This window comes from Aptenodytes forsteri, unplaced genomic scaffold (genome assembly GCF_000699145.1).
Source record: "Aptenodytes forsteri isolate BGI_AS27 unplaced genomic scaffold, ASM69914v1 Scaffold65, whole genome shotgun sequence".
Classification (NCBI taxonomy): domain Eukaryota; kingdom Metazoa; phylum Chordata; class Aves; order Sphenisciformes; family Spheniscidae; genus Aptenodytes; species Aptenodytes forsteri.
This window is the reverse complement of record NW_008795127.1, coordinates 7,555,595-7,572,177: the sequence shown is the minus strand read 5'-3', so window position 1 is coordinate 7,572,177 and position 16,583 is coordinate 7,555,595. Positions and strand designations below refer to the sequence as shown.

At 43.4% G+C, this 16,583-nt stretch overlaps 1 protein-coding gene across 1 annotated transcript in view; it reads left to right on the top strand.

Moving 5' to 3' along the window:
• Window positions 1–1,605: 1,605 nt before the first annotated feature.
• The window catches only part of SRD5A3 (steroid 5 alpha-reductase 3), a 22,057-nt gene continuing 7,079 nt past the window's right edge, over window positions 1,606–16,583 (top strand). The window contains exon 1 of the mRNA XM_009277454.1: window positions 1,606–1,695. Within this exon, the coding sequence (XP_009275729.1) occupies window positions 1,606–1,695 (90 nt within the window). The remainder of the gene's footprint in view (window positions 1,696–16,583) is intronic.

The following is a 16,583-nucleotide window of genomic DNA, read 5'->3' as shown; positions in this document are numbered from 1 at the left end:
GGCAGTCTCTGGTCTCCTGTGGTTCCCTCCCGGACAACCAGCTTCTCTAAATGCTAATCAGATGATACGGACCCTTCTGTGATCTTGTGAAGGGCTCTATCAGCAGTTTGGTGGAAACACCATCATGTAAAAATGATACTCCCTTGTCATCTCTGAGAGGTGTCTGCCAGGAAGCAGGGTAGAAACACGACATCAAATGGCTTGTATATTGTCAGCTCCTACAGTTCTCCCTGTGATGAGTCAAACTGTTACCTGACATGGCTTGTTACAGAACTGGGGCTTTTGTAAAGAAAAGAGATGTTTTATAACTCACGAATTTTCCTTCTTTGCTTGCTAAACTGAATTAAATTCAGCCAAAACCTATGCTGTTTCCAGATAGGATAAACTTGGGGCCAAGGTCCTAGAAACTTTAGTTTTCTCATGGAAGATATCGTAAGCATCTACAGGCAACAGGGCCAGCAATTTCCCAAGACATAAGCAAGCAAGGAAATAGTGCTCCTACCACACAGCTATGCAGCCAAACAGCTATTCCTCAGTGCAAACTGCCAAGCTAAGGGCAGAGGAGGAATTTTGCTTCTCCTGTTGAGGGGCAAAGCTCCTTGTGATGGGGATCTGGCTGGTACAAGAGGTATAAACGTGATCCTTCCATCACCAGCTGCTGTCCAAGCGGTCCCTGGAACAGAGGGTGGCCAAAGGCTGCCTCAGGAGCTCTATGTCTGCCAGGCACCTCCACCGTGTCGCACCCACTCAGGGCTGCCTCTGTGGCGTGTTATGGATAGACTTGTCCAGGCATCACCTGGGATGCAGGCTCTCCGAGGACTTCTTGCACAGAGCTTGTGGGGCACTTTCCAGGTGCTCCCTCAAGCTCAGAGGGTTGCATCTCCCAGTCGTGGGCAAGTACTCTGACCGTATCAATATAGTTCCCATTGAACCAATATCCAAAATAATAAGAAATAAGATATTCCAAATGCTGGGCACTGCCTGCCCTTCCCTCTCAGATGCCCTTCCCTACTTTGCAGGGTGCCCAGCCTTAGCAGAGGAGTGGGTGATATGCTCCTCTCCAGCCTCAGAGGAGGGTCTGGATTGCCCTCTGGGGGCAACCGGGTTCCTGGGATAGTCCAGGGAGAGAGGAAGGCACCTTTTCAGGACTGGATCTCCTTCCAGAAACCTGCAGAGGCACTCACATACAATTCACCCAAGGGGCTACAAGGGAAATGCCTCTTCAGCTGTGCAATGCTAGTCTGCTGTCCAAATACAAAAATGATGCAAAATGTAATTAATTCCTTTTTGGTATTTCCATTCAGGTTAAAACTAAATTGGCTTGTTTTATTGCGTATGCCAAAAAGTTTCAACCTGGGGTCAGTCAAAAATCATTTATTGATTTCAGCTTGTTCAGTTAGCAAACAAAAACTATCCCACCCTACACCCAAAAGCACCGCGACAGCCTTTGTTTGAGGGAAAAAACCAACCACCTGTGTGACAATATGCCAGAAATAGCCACCAACAAATTCTGCTGAATTGAAGCTATCCAAAGAGAGATTGTCTTCTAAAAATGACTAAGAAAATGTGTCTTAGGAACACAGACGCAGCCTCTAACCCCAGGCCATGAGGAACCCATTCCCCAGCGCAGGTATCCAGCAACAGGCTGCCCCTGAAGCATCTTACCAGCAGATTGATGGTAGCTATAGTCTCCAGGTGAGAAATACCACAGGGGGCTTCAGGAGCAGTGCAGTGGCACCAAGCTACCCACAGTCACCATACATTATTGGAGTGGGGTGGTTTTAAACTCACTGCAGGGCTGCTTTGATTCATTAGTGGCAAAGCAGGTTCGGATATTAATTACCACTGGCACTGCAGGGCCAAGTTCAGTTCCCCAAGCTTTATCCAGAAGTGTAGGAGACTATGGAGATACAACCTGATATGTTTATCTTTGCAAAGCACGCTCTCTGCCTCAGTCGTGTGCCAGATGTAGCCACAGCTGCAGGAAGTTGTTTATCTGCCCTCATGACCTTGCAGAAGTGTCGGGCGATGGTAAAATCATGTTTTTATTGAGCATCTCTTCTCTTCAGCTGGAAACTCTTCACCATCAGTTAAAATGTATTTTAAATTCTATAAGGAAGCCAAGCACTGATACTGCAGAGCTCTGTAATCCAATTAGATCCTTTACGGTGTGCTTGCTGTAAGAATTTATTTTGGGGAGCTAGCTTCAAAATGTTCACCTCGGTGAAAAAAATTGACTGTTTGAACACCTGTGGTAGCTACTGTTACTGGTGCCTTTTCTAAGTCTCATGAGTCTATATTTATTGCTCTTTACATCTCCACATTTTATAGAAACTGAATCTATCACGTTAGATGTACTGTGACATTATTCTGGAGCATAAGGAAGATCCTAATGAGCCTCTGGCTGGGTTTTCCAGGACTCCTGGGGCACGCAGGCACTTGGTGCCCCTGGGATTTCACTAAGAGGTGGACACCGAATTCTCCTAGGTCCCTCTGAAAATTTTAGCCTTTACAGTTCTCCAAGGGAAAAAGGATACTGTGTGTCAGATAATTCTGTCGAAATAAATTTACAGCTGCAAATGACAGAGCAAGAGCATTTGTCAGTAGAGCTAGATACTAATATACATTGATTGATCAACACTATGGTGTAAGTGATAGGGAGAAAAAGGATTAAGCAAAATACAAGTGGTATGTATCCATCAACCTTATCACTCAGGAGAAAAAATAACAGTGTCATTAGCTAAGTTTCCAAAATAGCCCAGTTTCCTGCTTGAAAGTCAATCCTTCAGAAACAGGTTAAGCCTTCATTTTGTTATGACATGCTGGTAAAGTCACAAGGGTGCCTTTGGTCTTTTTCTGTCAACATTAAGTGCTAAGTGAAAATCATTGTTCCAATGGAAAATACTTGCTTGGCTCATAATACATTATAATTATCAATGTTTCTTTTCAGTCAAACAGCAGTTGCATCACAGAAAGATATTGTTTACCAAAAAAAGTGAGTAAAAGAATTTGGTAATGCTTTGTTTTCATTTTTTCCTTCTACTTTTAATCACTACTATGAATTAACATACAAATTTTAGTAATTGTTTATCTTCTGCATTTTTAGAATAAGCAATGCAATTAATAGTAATCTAGTCACTTGAATATTAAATCTTCCACATAACATTAAAATCAATGCACATTTATTACGCCTGCTGGTGCTGCATTCAATTAGCTGCTTCTGTCTCAGCTGGTAACTTCCAGATATTCGCAGTAGCTATGTTTAGACACATTTACTATGTGCTCATGACAAAACCACAGAGCCATAGATGCTTTAAAGCTTGGAGTAGATCCCCATAAAGATGAGGCTGCTCTTGAAGGTTTGCACTGACTGGAGGTCAAATTTGAGAATTACATAATTCTTCACAGCAATCTCATTTGTTAGGGCCCAGAGATAATCTGTTTACATTTGGATACAGACCTGATTTTCTTTTAAGTTAATTTAGTGTTCTTGAAAGGGTCGGGAGCAAATATCTTATTTAGTCACAGGGAAATGACAACTCGGGTAGGAGCAGCATAAATTCCCTACCTGTTCCTATTGAGGTGCCTCATTTCTTTTTCTGAGAGGCATCCTGACGGGGCTGAATGGGTAGGTCTGTCTCTATAGTCGTTTTGGCCTTGGAACATCTACCTAGCCTTTGGGAAAGGTGCCTGCTAAGAACAGCTGTGGTGGCAGTACCATGGTATGGCTACTTGTGGTTATAAGACTCAAGCATTCCTTTCACAGGGGACACCAAGTAACCATTAAAGGTCGATAACTCACTTACCAGTGATAATGGGGACAGACAAAACCTACAATTAAGTTCCTCATCCAAGATCTTCTAGTTCCCCAGTGGAAAGTAAATCCTTATTTATTTATCTGGGCAATTAGATGACTGAATTACATAGACTTAGAGCACGCATTTTTTCAAAAATGTTAGCTTGAGTCTATGCCTTAAATGAATATTTACTTCCTAAAATCCCCTTTTCCAAAGGCAAAAGAGCTCCACTCTAGGCAAAGACACCCTCAATAAAAACCTAAAAGTGGACCTAGGACATAATCCACTTATTTGTGAGCACAGTAGAAACCTGCTGACTTCACAAAATTATCCTCACACATATTTAGTGACATATGATGTTGACATGCAACATTTTTGAGGTTTCAATTCTACTGTCAGACTATTAGGTGGACCAAATGGACACCCTGTCTTATTCAAACTAAACTGTATTCAGGTATTAATGGGGTACTCGTTGATAATTTTTTAAACATGAACTCCTATTGCAATGGGATGACTCGTGCAGTTCTTGGTCATATCATATAAACTGAGTAGGAAGGTTAGATTCCTTTTCTATCTGGCATGGATGAAACTGCTGCCAGAACAGTGGGATTCATTCTGGTGCTCGCAATCAAAGAGCGACTCTGCTCCATTGAAAGAGATTCAAAGAACAGCCATAAAGGAAGTATGTCTTTCACAGACAGATGCAAGTGGTGGTTCTCATCTAAATTAACAAATAAGAACAGGGATGATTTGATCATAGGTGCATGCACTTGTGTTGAGTCTACAAGCTGGATTTTTAAATCTATAGGAGATGAAGGTATAATAAGTCCATAGTATGAGAAGCTGAAGCCACACAAATTCAGATTAGAAATAAAGTGCAATCTCTTTACCTGTGAGGATTACTAATCACTGGAACAACTTACCAAAGGCTGTGGGAATTCTCCACCACTGAAAATTTGTAAGTCAAGTGTAAATGTCCTTTTTTTTCCTAAAAGATGTTCTAGGTCAAACTTTCATGGAAGTCTCACATCTTTGCAGGGGAAGAAGGGGGCCTGTATGCTCACAGCGGCTTCAGACTCCATGGTACTGTCAAAACTGAAATCACAAAGACTCATTTTGGTTAGAATTATGTAAAATACCGTATAAGAAAAAAGTAAAAACAGAAACAGAAATTATCTATTTATTATTTTCTCAATGAAATATCATGGAAATATACACATTTCCACAAAATATTCCACCTGAAATGAATCCAACAAAGTGCTCCTAAGTGCACCATTGGGAAATTTTGGCCAGCTCTAGGTTCAGAAATATAGCCTGGGGACTCTGTGCTTGCTGTTCCTTTTTCTGTACAAACCTCCAGTTGAGAGCAATGCAAATTGTGATGCTATGAGAAACTCAGGACTGGACTCTATAGGCAATTTCAACTCAGGCACAAAACAATAGAGGTGATATTTTATATGTGGCATCACTAATGTTCAACAGCTTCTTTAAACATGAACATTTTAAAAAATGAGTGTTCTGATCTTTTTTTTGTTATTTTGTTTCATTAAGAAACAGTTTAAAAGTTGAACAAACCCTTTTATGTCTCCCCCTGAGATTTATCTTTCATGTCTCTATGGTCTATATTTCTTTTGTTCACACCATAAATCTAGGTTCCAAGCCAGATATTTGTAATAAGTCTATAAAGAAAACAGAAAGAGGTGTGGTAAGTTTATCAGCTTGAACCACACAATTAAGTTTCTGGTGTACATAAAAATTCCAGACTTAAGTCTCTTGACTCTCCCTTCCAAAACATTTCCTGCATGTTTAAAAAAAAAAAAGAGAGAGAGAGAGAAAGAGAGAGGGAGATTTTTGCACAGGAAAGACACAAAATACAGTTCAATTTTTTAAAAAAAGCTCTAACAGCAGAATTTATTGGATCCTCAGCAGCAACATGTTCAGACTAGCCCCACTGCCAGGACCCACCAACCACATTTGATTTCCAAAGCAGAAAGAATGGAGGTAAGTAAGAAGCAATGGTGTTTCTTGCGAAGATATATGCCTGTTCTTCATTTCCAATGAGAAATGAAGAAAGAATCCCCTTTTGTTTCTCTGGGAGTGTACAGGCATTTCAGTACAGACTAGACTGAAGCTCCTGCAAGGTGAGGCGTAAGGAGCCAGCCCCCAGCGTGGAAAGGCTCGGTGCTGCTGGTGGGCAGCGGTGGGATAGCGCCGTGTCAGTTCCACAAACAGGAATCCAAAACCCCAGGGTGGAAAAATTAGCACTGCAGAGAAACCCCTTTGTTTTTGCTCCCTGGCATCTCAAAAATCCTGTATCATAACAGCTTAGTACTAGTCACAGAAAGACTTGAGGAAGTAACAGAGAACTACATAGAGTTATTTTTATTTCCTCCTAAGTAGCCTCTTCTATAAATCTCTTTAGATGTAAGTGGAAACAAATGCCGCACGCAGATAAAAGGAAGGAACCAAGCAGAGAAAAACATCCACTATCACAGCATTTTTAGGTGTGATGAACACCAAAGCCGCCTCTCCAGCACAGACATCACTCCAGCACAGGTCGCTGGAAATTAAACCATCCTTTTCCTGAAGTCCTCAAACAAGTTGGAAGGTGTTGATTCCATTAGGAGGTGAATTAGGCAGGACTGCAGGCTAAAACTGTCCAGATTGGGGTGAAATGAAAAAGTAGAAGTTAGATACGTGTTTCCTCAGCCAGGCCAGATTTTCAGAGGAGCTCATCGAGCAGGTTGGGAGTTGAATTTAACCAAAGAGGTGGCCTTGGTAGGAAATGCCGAATCTGGAGGTTTCCACCAGACTCTTTGATCATTGAGCACCGGTAGGCAGAGGAGATACTGTTAAAACTGTTTTTTCCAGAGGCAGAGAGGAAGCAAGTGCCATTGTCCCCCAGACAGCAGGTCAGGCAGGGGCTGCGGGCAAGCAGAGGGACTCGGCATGAGTGTTGCACAGATGGTCTCATCAAAATGCAGGAGTGATGAGCAGGAGGCTGGCCACTCAGTGGGGCTTCACAGTTCTTACATACACTACTCCTGACAGCCAGACCTCTGACTATCGTGCTAATAAATACGAGTAAGGTCCTGAGCTTAACTCTATTCCTATTCAGCAAAGCCACATAAGCTTGGGTTTAATCCTTTGCTGAATAGGGACGGGCTCCTAAGTCAGCTGCAAGATAACTGAATTTGAAGGATCAGGGAGAGTCACTCTTGCCCAGTTAGAGCTGTGATGTGCTACAGTCTGTCCTCTTGGCCAGCAGTGTTCGTGCACCTCGCCAGGCCAGGCCACCAGGCACAGACCCATCACGCACAACACCCAGTGCTTCTGTCCCTACCTCCCTGTCAATGAGAGCAGGAGACAGGGCCACTTACACCCTTCTGAAATGGTGTAAACGAGTGGCAGTGCAGCAGAGGTCTTTAGCACTTATTCCCCTGTGCCCTGTCTACCCTGAGTGCTGGCTCAGACAAGCCAGCCTAGAAGGTTTAGTGATCCTACCTTGGCTGTATTTCTTCTTGCACCTATGGGCTGCATGGTTGGAAAGAAAAACTAAATTGTTTATGTACTGGTCAAAATTGCTACCATTTTCATCTTCCCTTTTTTGATTCCTTTAACTACTTCAGGACTGGGAGTTATTTCAGCAGGAATAGTATTCTGTATGTAAAGCACAGCAGAGCTATGGGTATAGCAGAGCCAGTGCATTGCTCTATGCTCCCGGCACAAAGGGCAGAGGCACATGCAAGCAACACATCCCTATTGCTCTGACAGTCATCTTGTTGCTGTCATTTCAAAGGTTTTAAGGCCTGCCAGGGTAAGACTTCGTTAAAACAGCCCAGAAATCAGCAGCCTGCATCTCCTCCTAGGTAACAGTGCGAGCCCCATGTGACCTCAGCTTTGTTTTGAGTCTGGACAATAAGAATATTTATTAACTGCTGTCTCCATTGCTGAACGGCACACAATGAATCTGGCAAGTAAGTCGCGATGTTAGCCAAACCTGCTTGCAGTATCTGAACACAAGGGCTGAGATTATTTATCGTCGGAGACCCCACATGCCTCAATCATATCTACCCGCTCATAACCGTTTATTTTTCTAGCCTCTAGTTCAGAGAGCAACAGAACAGCCTGTCAGTGCAAATCTGTAGGTAAGGCACTACAAGTAATTAACTTGCGGATGACCTTTTATTTGCTTTTACCACTTCCAGATTTTTTTTTTAATTATTTTGCCCAGCCGTGCGCACAAATGCAAATGAAGTGGGTACTGGCACACTTGCCCAGCTGTATCACAAGAAGCCTTTCTGGCTTTACATGTGTGTATCAAACCAAGACCATTTCCACCGGGAGAAGCTGCAGTGTATTTTTAGAAGTGCTTTAAAACCAGTGTCAGCCCCCAGGTCCCCTCGTTTGGCTGCTGCCATTTTAAGAGAATTGCCTCTTAATTCTGTGCCCCCGACTCAGGAGCTAATCCTGCGCCGTCATGCATCTGACAGATCTGGTAGGTAAGGAAAGCTCAGCTCTCCTACCTAAAAATCACCAGATACTTATCACTGATTAGCTGCAACTGAACATGCTTGCAGCACGCGGTGCTCTTCAGGCCCTGTTTCTGTCTCGGCTGTAGTCAATATTTATCACAATTCTACAGGGGTTTGTAGTGTTAAGCCTCTAATAAATATTTATTGAGAAAATTACTAATATAACACTTTCCTGATAAATATTTACTAGAGATTTTCTGTCAGGAAGCACACCGAAGAAAAAAATTTCCTTTAAAAATCTGTTACTACAAAAAATCAATTAGAAAAGCAAGCCAAGATAAAAATTAATCAAACAGTTGGCAAAAAGAAGTGTACAAAGCAAGGGAAGAAGTACACAGCAAAGTAAGGGTTTGCCAGAATAAAAGAAGATGTGTGAGCTAAAGGGGAGCTGATTCTGTTCCCACTCCCAGTTTCATTCAGAACTAGACTGGGATTTGTAACCAAAAGCTACAGATAAAACTAATTTCCTTTGAATAAAATCACATTGTCTTGCACAGAGACACCTTCATCTGGAAATGCTGCAAAGCGGTATTTGTCTCATTTCCAACCCGCACATCAGACTGAAAGCTTGAGCTCAGACGTATTTAGGATCAAGTCCTGCTAAGATAACTCAGCAGTTTGAAGCACAAACCATATACTGTTAGCACAGACCTTACACGCTATCTATGCTATCAACTTTTTGCCCTTTATAACAATGTGTGAATACTTGTATTAAAAAGAAAACAAAGACGTTAAATTATCTTGCAGATATTGCTCTGAGTTAATCAGGAAGAGTTAATTTGCCAGAATTATATTTATACAATAAGGATAAATGGAAAAAAAATTGAATATTCATAAACAGCTTTCAGTTCCCCTGTGACATGTTTAAGTTTAGCAACACAAATGATTTTCTACAGCTGTTTTTACAGCTGTTAACTGTACTTAGGAGTTGAAAACCTGAATTTCTTTCTAGTCACAGGACATGGACAGTAAGGGTTCATTGAGCCGCTGTATCTTTCCCAAGGCAAGATCACCAGTAATTATGAGCAGATACATGAATGAACCCTATGTCTTCATGTTATGGCACAACTCAGCAAAACACAGATAACAGGTGAAAAAAATACACATCTGCATTCTGGAACACAGCAATAGCCTGGCATTTTCAAACCTAGCATTTGTCTTGATGAAGCAGGCAGTATCATCTCTGGAACACAGGCGCTTTCTTTAGCCTCCCATACCAAGGGAGAGGTGACCACTCCGAATGATGCTCATTTGAGAAGGTGCTTCTGCTACTCAGTAATAGCATTCCCATAGCCCACAATAAACGTGAGTGATGTTCTTCAAATGTTCTGGTATGGGATTTCATGTATAGACATACTTTCAGGCTGGCCCTCTGAATGAAAAGCAACCTCAAAATGGAAAGGAGCCACAGAGTGGTCCACAAGATGCAATGTAGACAAAGTCTTTCTCTTCAGATAGTTTTGAAGCAACTTTTATCCTCCTCCAACAACTTCTACAGCCCCAGAGAACAGCAGCTATGTCCCAAACTCCCTTCTGTTTCCCACCTGATTCTTATGAAACAGGTACCAGCATTAAAATACTTTCTGTTCATAGTCCCAGAGGGCGTAGGAAAGGGCCACTAATGCCATTCATTTCCATGGAGCGCATAAAGCAGCAGACAGGTCTTTGTTTCCTTAAGGAAATTTTCACCCTTCCCAATTGTGAGTTATAAATGTTGCTATTACCTTTCTCATTGCCTGCCAAGTTTACACAGAGCTTTCCATCTTCAGCTGATAGCCCTGTTAAAACTAACTGCCCTCCATGGCTTTTATCAGCATTGGTCTTTCTCCTCTGGCAGGCAGTCGGTGCCCCTGAACTCTCAACTCTTGTATTTGAGTCTGAAAGTTTCTACAGGAATCTCAAGGAAAAACCTTTACTTTTGAACCTGTGCCTGAATGTAGTCTGTCTATTCCAGGAAAACCCCGATCATTTTGCAAGCTAGGTTCTGGCGTATTTCTAAAGTAACATAAAACAATATACAGAAGACAGAGGCAGGTGAGTATGTCTTCCATAAATCCTTTGAGGACTTTGATACAGAGTCAGAGAATTATTTGCTACTATTAAGGGTCTGAATTCTGCTCCTGCCAAGCCCTAGGGTTGTATCACAGGCCGGTGCCCTTTGACAAAGAAAGTGTTAACGATTCATTCCTGAGAATTTTAAGTCATCTTCCCTGCCCTCATTTTAACCATAATTTACCTATAATCCTAAGTAAAGGCTTATTTATTTTTCATTAAGCTATTCTGCAAATCAAAATGATTCAAGTGATAGTTATGAGCTTTAGGTAGTTTTCTCCCTTACAAACTTCCTTAGATAATGATAGTTTTTTAAAAATCCAAATGCAGGTCCATATATCAAACAACAACTTGCCCAGACTTAGCCTTCACAGCACGTGACTGGCCCACGATCAATACTATATCATACAAGCTGTAATAAAGCTGCTTTTATTCTCAGGGTGAAACTCCAAATTGTCTCAGATTCCAAGTCGACTATGTCGGCAAGATACTTGCTAGCTGCGACCAGTGAAAACTCAGCAAATAATAGAGCTGAATAGTGAATAAATCACGTATCTTAGTATCATGGCTCTAAGAGATGTAGAAGTCATGCCTTGAAGTCTATGGGTTCATGTGTATGAATTATGCATTAAGAGCTATGCAAACATAACAGTCTTTATCCCAGGAGCACAGCACCAGTCCTACACGGGAGCTCTCGTCTTATCAGAGAATAATTCCTGCTTTCCATCAGCTAGTGGAAACACTCACATTTTCTAATTTGAAAGCCAAGGGCACGTAGTGATCCTGAATGGTGGGAAGTGCGTTTCAGCGCAAGTTTCTCACATCTCTAAGCGCACTTTTTTTGTGCTCTGTGATTTATGTTTTCTTGGCCCCAGTATCTCGGTATTATCTTCCAATGATTAAAAACAGTAGAGCACAGGCTACTATTTTAACCTTCAGAATGTAGCGATCTGTTGGCTTTCTTGGTTTATTTTCCCACAAATCACAGAAGTGTGTGACTTTACCCCATTATGCTAATTAGCTGAATCAAGGAATGTTATACTAATTAAAGTTCCTAGACCTGCTGGTACCGACCAACTAAATTAACATAGATTATCATGTCCCGTAACTGAGTATCTAGATTTTAGGGTCCTCACCCATATTGGTTTTAAGCATGTTCATAAAGGTCTGAAGGACAGTGGCCTCGATTCGTACTTTCAAGGTTGCCCTTATCCTAAATTCACATCGAATCCTGTCTCACATAGATTACCAAGACGCCCACCTGTAGTTATTTTACTCACAAAGCTTTTTGAGCTTTGTTAGCAAATTAAAATCTTCCTTGGAAAAAAAAATCTGAACAAAGCAACCAGCAAAAAGTATCTGAGGAACAGAATAATTTCCCTATTCTCCCTTATAAATTAAAAAAATAAACCAAAATCACCACATAAAATCAGCGGGTAAGTCTATTAAGTCCAGAGTTGCTGTGAAATCTGCTCCGGGCTGGCCAGTAAACTATGCTGATTTTTGTCCCTCACACAGACAAATTCTTTTGAATAATATGATGGTCTGAGTTGGCAATCTCCGAAGCAGACCTTTGCTCTCCCACCCCTACAGGCATTTCATGAAGCGCTATCAGACATTACGGTCCACTGTGGCCCACACAAATCTAGCTTTGTGGTACATAAATTTGAGCTCTGATCTGTTCTCTCCAGCATTTTCTATATGGTTCAGCCAAGCCTTGACCCTCCTTCCCACCTTTTGCACAGCATCTTTTCAGGTTCTCTCTCCATCCTCCTTGGTGAACAAGTGATGTCTCACAGAAGTCTATAAACCGTCCCCGGCAGGTCTCCTTTAACAGGCAGGAAATGCGAAGCAGTTACATTTACAGATAACTCTCTTGCGTGGCCCAGGCCTTTGTGGAAAAGTGCTTTTCTTAATCAAGGTGAAAGCCTCGTTGCTTGACACTCATCGAACCAACTCTAGATCCAGGAGCATAAATAATTTATACCCATTTTTATTCCAGATCCTTTAAGATTCTCTTTCCACCAGGAGGATCTTCACCAGGGAGGACAATTCAGCTCAACAGCTGAGACATCTGTGTTTAGGAAGAAAAAACCTGGCACTCTGGAGGTACCTGTCTCCATCAGTTATACTAGGAAGCCACCTAACTAATTTCAGCTAGATAGTTGATTTTTAGATGGGTAAAGTTAGGTAAGATGAACTCCACCCATTAAGATGGGATAAGTGTCACAGAGCTGAGAACAAATATTTGCCACGAAAAGCTAACACGCAACCACAAACGTTTGCAATTGTCAAATTGCAAAGCCTACAAATGCTATCGGTATATCGACTGTTACAAATCGCTAACGTCAGGAGGGGCTGCGAGGTGAGAGCCCCGCAGGGCTGCTGGTGGAAGGATGCTCGGAGGATGCTCGGGGACCGCCCGAGACCTCCCGGGCAGCAGGAGCCGGAGCCCAGCGCAGGGCGGGCGGGCTTCGGGGGAACCGAAGAGTGCTGGTGCCACCTAGAGGGAATTATTGGCCTAAAAAGTGGGAAAATCATTACCACACACGGGTGATAGAGTGTGCCACAGATGCACAGCACTGGGGAAAAAATTCCTAGAGGGAAGGGCTCTTACTGCTGTGCAAAAAATACACACAATTACGAGAAGTAGCAGCGTACAACTTACATCTTCTCAACACAACTTGCAAATATAAACATAGAAGGCGTATTTAAGATGACTAACTGCTGATTCCTCCCTCCTTCAAACCATTTCCCAGGCTCACAGCTGTATTCCTTCCCTTCTTCCTCCAATTATCTGAACTCTGAGGAAACAGCCAGCAAATTGACCACATCTGGAGTTCGGATCCCGCTTCCCTGTGCTGCTGTAGCACCGGCTGCGGCTGGAGCCAGCTGGCCGGGGAGGGGGGGGTCCTTTGGGCGTCCAGGAAGCACCGACTGCGTGGCCGAGAAAGCCTCGGGGATGCAACTTCACAGCCCTCTGCTGATCACCAGCTTTGTCGAATGACCCACCTGAAGCCTAGCATCTGCCCGTATAACTTAAAACTGCTCTGCCTTATAGCGGGAAAAGAACCAGCATCCACAAGCAAAGGAAGGGACCGGTGCATAAATATAAGTCACCTTCTTTCTTCCACCATTAAATCTGTCACTTGCAACCTATGGTTGACTGTGATAACTACAGCAGCAATGGTATCTCATGGGGACACTGTGGGACTTGGTGGGGAACTGCTGATGGGTGGACTTTGCAGCTTCTTCATAGTAGATTGAAGTAATTTTTGAGCAAGTGTTCACCAAAACAGTGCTTTTCTCACCCTTAAGCTGCTGCACGTGGTCCCTGCCATGGGCTGGTCTGCAGGCACGGCATTCATGCTGTGGCTCTTACTTGCCCCACAGGAAACCCCACATGGTAGCAGTGCTGGAGCCAAGGAATAAGACAGATACAAGAAGGGATCTGATTTGTCTGTTACAGCTGTACTTCTCAGACACTCATTTCTCCCCCTTCTCACCTATGTATCCTGGTAGAGAGCAGAGCAAGACTTGGCTCATGCCAACTAAATCCCTCTTTGCCTGACTTTGCTAGTAACATTGCAGTCAATGCAACGCGGACGGTGACACAGGGTGCCAAGGAGAAATAGTGCCTTGATCCTACCATGCACTACAGACCCATGCATAGAGCCTTTCTGCTCTGTGTTCCTTAAATAAAGGTTAACTGACGGAAGAGTATTTGATACTAGACATCTGCTAGTTCACCAACCTCCTTGAAAGCTGTACCTTCGAGGCTCTGGGTTAGTTAAATTTAGGAGATGACTGAAGCGCCAAAAAGTTGGGTACCTGTCACCCCAAAAGGGAACATGGGACGATGCACTTCGTGTCTCTGGGTGAGTGTGACTGTCCTGCTGGAGTCCTGCTGTCGTTCATCAGCTCTATCCCCCAGCAGCACACCTGTAGGCCCATTGGCTGCCACTGTCTCACGGGCACTGTAATGGCCACATTCCTTATCCTTCACTTTACAAACACCCCCAAAGCCCAAACTGCACAGAAAAATATAACTTGGGTGCAGTGGAAGCCAAGGACCTGCTCAGTATGCTGCAGGGCCGGGCCATGCCATACACCCAGCCAGGAGTCTTCAGACCATGATTTCATGAAAATGGCACCCACACTGGCCACCAAAATTGCTGAGCAAAGCTATTTTAAGTTTTAAAAGTTTGCTGTTCAGAGAAAAGGAAAGACCCTCTTTATGGGCCAGACCGTTGCTCCCCCTTGCCTTATCTGTCTTGTGAAAGCTGCAAAAGGACCAGCCTGCAGAGACAAGGCTGCAGTGTGTCTCCTTCATGTTTCAAAGAGGAGCTGAGGCTGAAAAGAAAGAGGTATGTCTGCTGTGCTTCAGAGACACATGCTGCAAGAGCAGGCAACCTCCAGCTCTAGGGAATGTGCAGCCCAAGAGGACATGGGGCCTCAAGTCAGGACCTGCAGAAGCACATCGCTGGCATGACCTGTCGCGGGGGGCTCCCGTGCCGTTGCTGTTTGCAAAGAAGACATGGCTGCTCCCTGCTTAGACAAGGCCTGCTCTGCCCAAACCAGTCACCGCAGCAGCACTTTTGAAACATGGCCGTGTGGGATGCAGAAATACACACCTGCCTGTGTGCTCCCCGGGACAAGGGTGGCCATGGCAGAGCAGCTGCTGCCTGAGCTCCCCGGGGCACGAGGCTGGGGAGCAGCAATGGCAACACCCCTCCCTCCTCCCCAGTGCTACCTGGGCACGCTCTCCTGTCCCCCACCCTCACCAGCTGTGGGATTACCCGCACCATCACCTGCTCCTCCCTCCCACACCCCAAAAATGTCCACCCACCTGCCTGGTATCTTCACCTCCTGCTAATTACCCAAAACAATTAGCCATGAAATCCCCGAACCAGATTTAGGATTCAGTTATACTGAATTGACAAGAGAATTAGACTGAGCTCCAAACCTGGACATAAATTACATCGACTTTAAAATATTTATTATAATCCATTATGCAGATATAACTGGAGAGCTACCAACATATGTTTTAGCAGAAAATGTGAACTCCAATGATTTTTTCCCAAAGCAATGTTATTGATGTCATGAGTGCTTCAGCTGAGCATGTGCTGCTTTGCAGGATTCACTGATAGGATGGATTAACAGAGACATTCATGTCAAAATAATTTAGGGAGGGTTTATACCTGTTTAGGAAAGTACATTGGTAAAATTTAAAAATTTTCTTTCAATCAAGCGTGATCTACACCAAGAAAAAGATACTATATGGGTTTTGTAGCTGGTAGGGATGCAATTAAAGTGCTTATGATGTAATTCAATCCCATATGGGAAAAAGTCATCAACACCTTTAAAGATACCTTGGGAGGTACCACTACCAAGCAGCCACACCCGGCGTCGTGGAAGCACATCTGTATCAACAGAAGTTCCTCCTGAAGTCAAAAACCTGAGTGTACTTCAGGCCTGAATCTCAGTGAGCTGCAAGGTGGTGGCCATTGCTTTATTCTCTTAATCTATTGATTTCATGTTGGTTTGAAGTAGCACTAAAGACTAATAAAATTAGGTTGTCCTGTATCTAAAGGCTTGGAAATACAGTCCAACTATTTTTGCCTTAGAATCCTGACTTAAAATCTTATTTTACCCTAGAGCATTAATAAGTACTAGCATAACTATGCCCACACTAAACATCATTACTTTTCTCATATATATTATGAAAAGTTCGAAATATCTTTCGGTGTCTCCTTGGAGGCACTGAGTCAGATAATTGAGTCAGTGATATTTAGTCAGATAAACCAACACCTGAACGCCTGCCAAGTGACACTCGGGTTTCTCTTACGAAGGGAAGGCTTGACTCACATCCCGGGGGGGGGAGTGTTTTGGTGAGGGGGGGGGGGGGTGTGGTGTGTTCAGAGGGAATTGTCTCCCTCTGGTGCTAAGCTGGTTTGGCTTCGTGATTTCTCAGGGCAAAAGAAAGGCAAAGAAAGGGTTTCCTTTCTTGTCATGACAAAACCTATAATGTTAGTATAAATAAAATTCTGAACACGGGACCCCACATACATGTAACACGAAGGTGGCTGACGGGTAAGCATGCAATTGAGAGAAGTCCCGAAACGGGAACTCGGCGGGATTACAGGCAGCTGCAGGGAAGTTGCTTCTGGCTTACCGGAGGAAACCGCGGTGTAACTAG